At 39.1% G+C, this 9,445-nt stretch overlaps 1 protein-coding gene and 1 non-coding gene across 3 annotated transcripts in view; one reads left to right on the top strand and one right to left on the bottom strand.

Annotated features, from left to right (window-relative positions):
* Specc1l (sperm antigen with calponin homology and coiled-coil domains 1 like) overlaps nucleotides 1–9,445 on the top strand; it is a 199,718-nt gene that overhangs the window by 76,138 nt on the left and 114,135 nt on the right. For both annotated transcript variants that reach the window (XM_023720979.1, XM_004636325.2), the window contains exon 3: nucleotides 4,073–4,226. In XM_023720979.1, the coding sequence (XP_023576747.1) occupies nucleotides 4,073–4,226 (154 nt within the window). The remainder of the gene's footprint in view (nucleotides 1–4,072; nucleotides 4,227–9,445) is intronic.
* On the bottom strand, nucleotides 8,060–8,173 carry LOC111818102. Its single transcript, XR_002822173.1, has one exon. It is a non-coding gene; the product is annotated as a U5 spliceosomal RNA (small nuclear RNA).

Here is a 9,445-nt window from a genome sequence, read left to right as displayed (position 1 = left end):
TTTATGTGTGTGTGTGTGTGTGTGTGTGTGTGTGGCCAGCTCAACCCACCAGGGGGCAGGGCTGGCTGGCATGTGGTGCTGGGGGATTGAACCGTGGTCTCTGTGTTTTGGTAAGCTTGTACTAAGTAGGTGCTTTAGACCACTGAGCCATCTCACCAGCCCCTGTATTTTTATATTATTTGAGATATGACTTAAGGTTAAATCCCTAGAAGTGAGGTCATTGGTCAAAAGGTAGACTTTGCATGTGTAACTTCATTATCTATTGCCTAATTCCTTTCGTTAGGTTTATATCACAATGGTTTCTACATACAGCCTACAGATGGAGCTGTTTCTTCACATCCTTCCCAGAAGAATGTGTTGTGCTTTTGCTTTTGTTAAGCTGATAGGTAATAATAGGTGATGTATTATTCTCTGGATTTTCATGGATTTTTTTTTGTTGTTGTTGTTGATGGATTTTTAAATTTATGATATTTTTTAGCCATGAAAAGGATTTTAAACACATTTTTATTTTATTTGTTTATTTTTTGGTGGAACCGGGGATTGAATTCAGACTCATGTGCTTGCCAGGGAAGTGCTTATTCCAGTGAGCCATCTCCCCGGCCCCTAAACACATTTTTAGATTAAAATTTTGTTTTGAAAATTTTCATTTTTGTATGTTCAAATTGATCATTTCTTTATAATTGAGGATTTTAAGTCATAGTTTAAAAACCTTAGACTTATTTTTGATATAGTGTAAAATAGGCCTTGATTTAATTTTTCACTTTGTAAATATACAGTTGGCTTAGTATCATTTACTGGAAAACTCTTGTATTCTATGTAGCTTCTTTAGCCTTAAATCAAATGTTTCTATATGGACCATCTGTTGTTTGGGTCTGAACCTTGGGTCTCTGTGCTCAGCTATATCTCTAGCTCTTTTTATTTTTTATTTTGAGACAAAGTCTTGCTAAGTCATTAATTTACCCTGGTTAGGTTGTTATTCTCCTGTCTCAGTCTCTGAGACTGCTGGGATTATAAGTGTGCATCAGCATTCTTGGCTGTTTGTAGACTTTTCCTTTTGAGAGGGTCCAATGTAGTACTTCACAAGTGCAAAGCAAGAACCCTACCATGGAGCTGCCCTTCTACCCATGGATTATTACTCAGTTTTACTGGTGTATTCTTTTTTTGCTTTGTCCTTTTTTTTTTTCTTTTTTCTTTTCATATGTATTTGGTACAGGGTGTACAGGGTCTCACTATGTAGATTGGACATAGTGATTCTCCTGTTTTCAGCCTCTCAAGCACTGGGATTATAGGCAAGCGCCACCACAACCAGTCTCAATCGCGGGGCACCGAACCCCAGCCGCTGCGCTCTGCCTAAGCAGGTGCTTTACTCCACTGAGCTATCTGGTTTGTTTTGTCCTTTTGAGACAAAGTCTCGCTATGCAGTTCAGGCTGGCCTTGAGCTCACTTTGTAGCCCAGGCTTATCTCGAACTTGCAACAATCCTCCTGGCTTAGTATCCCAAGTGCTGGGATTACAGGCATACACCACCATGCCCAGCCAATTACTGGTTTATTTTATTTCTTTATTTTTCGGAACTGGGGATTGAACTCAGGCCCTTGCACTTGCCAGGGAAGTGCTTATTCCACTGAGCCATTTTCCCGGCCCCCGACTGGTTTATTCTTGTGCCGGTACTGTGTAATGTGAATTATTGTAAGTGCAGAGTTTGTGTCTTAGTGTCCAGATAGATGTTTACTTTTGCCATCACAGAAAAGCAAAGTATAACCAGAGAAGTGTGATGATTATTTTATTTGACTATATCTACAGAATGGTTATGAGGAGTACTTATTGTAAAATTAAGATTATTGCCAGGGAGATGGCTCAGTGGAATAAGTGCTTCCCTGTCAAGCACAAGGGCCTGAGTTCAATCCCTGGTTCCACCAAAAAAAAAAAAAAACAACCAAAAGATTATTTCACTTATGGTAGGAGGAAATTTAGGTCAACGATAAACTCAGCCTTTATTGATAGTATAAAAAATATTTGAAATTAGAAGAATATATTGAGTTTATATACTGTTGAGTTTGAGTTTATATATTGACAGCAAAAAGGACTTTTGATTTGATTTTTCTTTCAACATCATAGTGATAGCCAACCTTTATTAGCAGAATTAAGTCTTAAGGAATATAATCAGTTGGGAGTGATGGCACATAACCTGTCAGCATTATATGAAGTCACTGATATTTACAGCTGGAAGAAACTTTAGAAATTAGTTACATATGAACCATTTTAATTTGCAGAAATGAAGTAATTACAGTTATCTAAGAGCTCCCTAATATGGCCTCCTATAGAAAACAGCATAAATCAAGAGGCTCACTAGTGTCTTCACCTTAAGAAGATAAAACTTTTTGGTTTTTTATTACAAAGTAATTTTTCTTTCTTCTACAACATTTTTAAAAAATGAGTTTATTGGTACATTTTACATAATAATCATATTCATCATAGGAAATTGTACCTATAGATGATATATCTTAATTCTAGGAACTAAGATATATCATCTATAGGTACAATTATACGTACACTTGATTTTAGCCAAAAGGGCGAGAAGCGATCTCTTAATTCTTTTTTATTCCCATTTCCCTACACTCCTTTCAACCCCTCTTCCTCTCTTTATTTACAAAAGCTTTGTTTCCATTTTTTCCCCTTCTTTTCTCTTTTTTCTTCTCCCTCCCTCCCTCCCTCCAGGTTCCCCTTCCCATTTGAATGTTTTCTACCTGTTTCACAATATCTATTATACATCTTGTTTTTTATTTATACTTTTGGTTTTTCACACCAGAAAAAGTGTGGTATTTACCATGTGAGTGTCTAATTCATTTTACTTAAGAGTATGATCTCAAGGTGTATCCATTTAGCTAGAAATGTCTCAGCGTTCTCCATCTTTATGACAGAATACTCCATTATATTAAAAATCATTTTCCATTTGTCAGTTCATAGACATTTGGACTATTTCCAAGATTTAGTTACTATAAATTGTGCCACTGTAAACATGGGATTACAGGCATGTGGCCACCACAACCAGTCTCAATCACGGGGCACCGAACCCCGGCTGCTACGCTCTGCCTAAGCAGGTGATTTAGTCCGCTGAGTATGCATATATTACTACAGTATGATGCTTTTATTTCTTTCAGATACCAAGAAAGGGAATAGCTGGGTCAAATGAAACCTTGAATGCTAGTTTTTTGAGAAATCTCTACACTGATTTCAGTAATGATTGCGCCAGTCTATACTCTCATCAGCAGTGGAGAAGGGTTCCTTCCCCCCTCTACCCTCTCCAGCACTTGTTACTGATTTTTTGGTAATAGCCATTCTTTCTGGAATGACATGGAATTTCAATGTTGTTTTAATTTACCTGTCTTAAGTGACCAGTGATGTTGAACATTTCCCCATATATTTATTTGCTGTTTTTACTTCTTCATCTGAAAAGTGTTTGTTCCTTTCACATGCTGAATTTTGGATTGGGTCTTTAAATTGAGGGGAAAAAATGAGAAAAGAAACCCAATGAAACTTCTCTCTAGAAATTCCAAGGTGGGGGGGTGGGGGGGTGGGGAGATAGCTCAGTGGAATAAGCGCTTCCCTGGCAAGCGCAAGGGCCTGAGTTGACTCCCTAGTTCTGCCAAAAACAAAACAAAACAAAAAACAAATTCCAAGGTGGTCCTTTCTATGCCAGTGTAGAACTGTCTGAGCTAGCCCATGTGGCTTCACATGAGATACCCCCTGCCATGAGCCACACTCTAAATGAAAGAGTAATAAAAATAGTGTCTTTATTTTTCCCAGCTGTCACTAAATCTGGGACAGGTAGCCACATAACAGACATCCATTGAATCTTCATAAAATGATGTGTATAATTTTAATATCTTAAAAAGAAGCCTGTGATTGTTTATATAGATTCTCTTTCTATAGTGCAGTATGGTGTACTGATTACTAAATTTCAGAAAGTCTTGGTAGAGCTCTTGAACTAAAAGTCAAGAGCTTTGTTTAGTTTTAAAATACTTAATTGTACTCTATCCAGTCATTCTTCAAATATTTTCTATTACTTCTAGACCAAGAGCAGTGATGATCTTTTAGCTGGAATGGCTGGCGGGGTAACAGTGACTAATGGTGTTAAAGGAAAGAAAAGTATCTGCCCATCTGCAGCGTCTTCAGCATCAGCCCCTGCCATGACCACTGTGGAGAACAAAACCAAGATCAACACAGGTATGGGTGACATTCCTTCTGAGATGTCAGTTACCTTTTGTTTAAGTAGATACAGTGCATTGTTATTTGAGGTATTTCATTGAAATATAATTTTTAAAAAAGATAAATACAAGCATATGCAAAAGTGCATTTGTTTTCATTACTCTTACTAACTCATAACTCCAGGATATAGATGCTGGAGATTAAACCCAGACCTTTGCATATGTTATGCAAATGTTCTGCTGAACTGTACTTCAAAGCCCTGTATTATTTTGATGCTAATTCCAGATCATCAGATCATAGGGTTTATCTATAAATATTTCTTTTCTTTTTTTTGCGGAACCGGGTATTGAACTCAGATCCTTGCATTTGCCAGTCAAGCGCTTATCCTACTGAGCCATCTCCCTGGCCCCTATTTCTTTATCTTTAAAAAACATAATCTTAATACTATTATCATGCCTGCCGGCCCCGCCCCTGGGGTGTGCTGAGATGGCAATTGAGACTGGGTGTGGTGGTACACGCCTGTAATCCCAGCACTTGGGAGGTTGTAAACAGGAGGATCACTACAAGTCCAGTCTATGCAGTGAGACCCTGTAGAACCTGTAGACCCTGTCCTAAAATTAAAAAAAAAAACAAAAAACTATTATCAGTCCTTAAAAGAGTAATTTTTAAACTGTAAAGTATTATCTATTTCTACCTATCTTATAAAATTTTTTAAACTATTTTATTTGAATCATAATTTACATAAAATTTATGTGTAATAATTGGTTGGTATGCCTCAAGTGGTTTTTGTTGTTGTTATTGTTTCTTTGTTTTGTTTTTCCTGGTACCAGGAATTAAACTCATAAGCTTGCACTTGCGAGGCAAGCTCTGTTCCACTGAGCTATATATCCCAGGCCCTCAAGTTGTCTTTTGTACCTTTTTGTATTTTTGTTTATTTATTTATTTTGATACAGGGATTCACTATGGAGTTCAGAAGGTAGTGATCCTGGCCTTGAGTTCATCATGTAGCCCAAGCTAGTCTTGAACTCTCAGTGATCCTCCTGCCTCAGCCTTCCAAGTGCTGGAATTACAGGCATGCACCATTATGCCTGGCTATTGTTGTTATTTTTTACAGTACTTAAGATTAAACCCAGGGCCTTTGCACTGAGCTACATCCCAGGCTTTTTATTTATATATTTTTATGAGATGTGAGTTTTGCTCAGTTGTTCAGGCTGGGCTTGAATTTGATATCCTCATGCCTTACCCTCCCAGAGTGCTGGGATGCTGGAATGTGCTATCATGCCTGGCTGGCATTATTATTATTTTTTTTAACATTTCGATTTTTTTTATTCTTCGAAAGGAGTGAGTTGTGTACAGGGGGCGTAAATGCTTTATAGACAAGAAAAAAAAAAACTGCACTAGAACCGGCTTGTCCATCATCATCCTCTTCATCCTCCTCATCCCGTTCATCTTCTTCCTCTTCTTCATCCTCATCTTCCCCATCCTCTTCCTCCTCTTCTTTTTCTTGCTTTTTTAAGCCTTGATGACTCCCTTTTTTGCTGCATCAGGTTCTCCTTTAGCCCGGTAGGCAGCGATGTCCTTTTCATACTTCTCCTTCAGCTTAGCAGCTTTCTTCTGGTGTGGCTGCTTGTCATCTGCTGCAGTATTCCACATTTCTCCAAGTTTCTTTGCGACATGACCAGTGGAGAGGCCAGGATGGTCTCCTGTGATTTTTGGGCGATACTCAGAACAGAACAATACCGAAGGAGGCCTCTTGGTGCATTGGGATCCTTGAACTTCTTTTTTGTTTCTCCATCAGGAGGAATACAAGTTTTCATTTCTCTTTCATAATGAGCTTGTTCCACTTTTGCCATGTGTTCAAATTTTCCTTTTTCTTTAGCAGACGTGGCTTCTACCTCTCTGAGTACTTGTTAGAAAGCTCTGAGAAGTTAGCAGAAGCATCTGGGTGCTTCTTCCCCTGCTCCTCTTGGCAAGTTAGCACAAAGAATGCACAGGATGACATCGAGCCTCTCGGCCTCTTAGGCCTCCTGTGCCACGTTCAATTGTTCTCCTCAGCGAGGTGCAGAGCCCCCAACGCCTGCCGTCCTGCGGCTCTCACTGGCCCTGGCGCTGTCTGTGGAGCTCAGCGTACTGCAGTGGCTCTACTTCCTTTTATTAGTGTCTTAGTTTTGTGAAGGAAAGCCTGATACTTCGATTTTAGAGAGCAGAAAGCTGCATTCAAGTTAGGCGTGAGTTCCTTGCTGAAGGCCGTGCATTCAGTCACTCAGCAAATATTTTATTTGGGACCAATTTTGTATTAGGCCTGGAATTCAAACCTAATAGTGGAGCAAGGATTGAACCTCTATTTGTTTTTTTAACCTCTTGAGCCTAAATCACTGTCACCTTTAATGCTGTATGTGGCTCAGTGATGATGAGAATGTTTTACAGGTGAGTGGACTACAACCCAAAACCCACTTATTTAATAAGAGTACCAACACTGCATTTAAACGTGAACACTGAGGTTTTAGCTTAGTAAAAAAACTCAGTTACATCTTTTATCTTAAAAGAAAATAGCACACATGTCACAGGTTTTCCACCACTGCTCTAGCCTGTGTGATAGGAAGGACACTGGAAAGTAAATACTCTTTTCCTTTTTGCCTCATATTTCCAGGTTTTAGAATTGTATATACCCAGATGGTTCCCTGCTGACCCAAATCACTGACTTCAAGAATCCCTATCGTTTTCTCTAAGTAACTTAGTTACTCCAGTATGGAGTACTCTGATAGGGCTGTCATAACAAAGTGCCACAGACTAGGTGGTTTGCATAGCAAATTTATTTCCACACAATTCTGGAGTCTAGAAGTCGAAGAATTGGCAAGTTTGGTTTTACTGTGGTCTCTTTCCTTGACTTGCAGATGGCTTCATCTTTTCACTTCTGCCTTTTTCCTAATCTTTTCTTCATATAAGAACACTAGTTGTACTGTATTAGGGCCTGCCCTAACAACACCATTTTAATTTAATTGCCTCTTTAACTCAATTACCAATACCGGCACATTCTGAAGTTCCAGGGGTTAGGGCTTCAGCCTATGAATTTGGGAGTTAAGCATCTTCAGTTCTTCACGTCTGCTACCTTAACTGACTCCTGTGCCTCACTTTACCAGAGATTTCAGTGTATACTAGGTAATCTGTTATGGTTTGTGTCTAGTTGTCCTCCCCCGCCACCCCCCCCCCCCCCCCAAAGCCTTATGCAGTAATGGGACTGGACTTCTGGAGTTTGATTAACTCATGATCCACTGGGATTATGGGTGAACCAAGGCTGGGATTATGGGTCTTAGTACTGCTGGGGTTATGGGTGTGAATACTTCCTCTAGCCTGGGGCAGATAGCCTAAACGTAATATCAGAGAGACAGAGACAGACTCTCTCTCTGTTGCCATTATTGTTCTACCGCCATAAACTGGAAGCTCTCTGCCCTGTGCCACTCTGCCTTGGAGCCAGCCAAGTATGAACTGAAACCTCCAGTAACTGTGAGCTAAATAAACCTTTCCTTCTTTCATTTTGGGTGTTGGGTGTTTGTCCCAGCAACGAGAGAAGAGTAACTGAGACATCTGTCTTTACTTGAATCCTGATTATCACAATAATCCCAGGAAGAGAATTTTTCTTCTTTCCATTCTGTCTTTTCTTCTCATTTTCTTACTTCTTTCATTTTAGTGTATTGTTGATCCTGTGTTTCCAAACTAGTCAGTCTGCCTTCAAAATTTGTCAGGCTGGCCTTGAATTCATGGGGATCCTCCTGCCTTAGCCTCCTGAGTGCTAGAATTACAGGCATGTGGCACCATGCCCAGCTTGGTATTGGCAAATTCTTTTTTTTTTTAGCCTTGTAAGACAAGGCCTACAAAAATTAATTCAAACTCAGAATTGTTCCTCTCCATGGAAATCTTTAGTAAAAGGCGAAAGATTTATACGATTTGAAGAGAAACCAGAGTATGGCAAATTCTTTAACTTCTCTCTGTTTGCCTTTCTTAAATTTGTAAAATGGGATGATAATAGCATCTATCTCAGATGTGTGTATGTTTTTGTACTAGGGATTTAACTCATGGCCTTTTGGCATTCTCAGCCCTTTTCTATTTTAGAGACAGGATGTCACTAAATTGCCCAGACTGGCCTTGAATTTATAATCCCGCTGCCTCAGCTTATAGAGTATCTGGAATTACAGGCATGCACCACTGTCTCTAGCTGTGTTGGAGTTCAGATGAGGATTCTATAAATTAGTCTGTAATTTTTTGGGAGGGTGTTGAGGGAATGGAATACAGGGACTTGAGCATGCAGGACAAACACTGTACCACTGAGCTATATCCCCGATGCACTGTGGTTAACTTGTAGAGTAAGCACTAGGTATGTATTAGCTATCACTATAATTTCTGTTAATATTTACCTGGAATTCACCAGGGAGGTAGCTCAGTAGTACACAGTGCCTGCCTGACAAGTGTAAAGTTGTTTCATTTCCAGCACTTAAAATTTTTTTTTAATGTGGCATTTTCCCCCAATAATTTTATTGAGAAATAAATAGCAATGAGACAGTTTCAAATCGAATTGGTAGGACAGTTCCAGTAATTAACACATTGCATACTGCCTTCCTAGTGGTTATTTATTGTACAAGATGCAGACATGATATCCTATTTTCAAACACTATTAGAACAAATCCCTCTATTCCTTGAATTAAGAGAATGTAGCTATATATCTATCCTAACCATTTTGAATACACAGATACAAAATGGTCATTTATCTATATCTCCTTTTTTTTTATTTAGTTCCATCATTTAAATATTATAGGTGTGTGAACTCAGCAAAATATTCCAAAATAGTCCAGTAGTCCATAATAGTATTGGGTCTTCTGCTTCACTGGCAATGCCAGAAGTTGTTGACCTGAGTCCCCTGCAGCTCAACATAACATGACTTTATTTCTTGTACTTCACTTTTATACTTTTCTGCTGGATGGTTAAGAACAAGATAAAGCAAGACCTATGTAACAAAAATTGTATCTTTTGGATCTGATAAGGTCAGTCAAATCCCCTCAGGATTTATCCTGAGACCCTGTATCTCAGATTGTAGATCCTGCGTCAGTGTCAGCCACGTGGATGAGTCACAGCCATTATTTAGCCAATTTGCTCTCTGTGAAAGCCTGAGAGAATGTTTTCTCTCCAGGTGACTCTCCTTAGGCACACTCTACATCATCAATCACTTTCTTCTTTGGCCCTAT

The sequence above is a fragment of the Octodon degus genome, unplaced genomic scaffold (genome assembly GCF_000260255.1).
Source record: "Octodon degus isolate 3935 unplaced genomic scaffold, OctDeg1.0 scaffold00079, whole genome shotgun sequence".
In the NCBI taxonomy this organism is placed as follows: domain Eukaryota; kingdom Metazoa; phylum Chordata; class Mammalia; order Rodentia; family Octodontidae; genus Octodon; species Octodon degus.
Note: the sequence above shows the minus strand (reverse complement) of the source record. Positions and strands in the feature narration are given on the sequence as shown.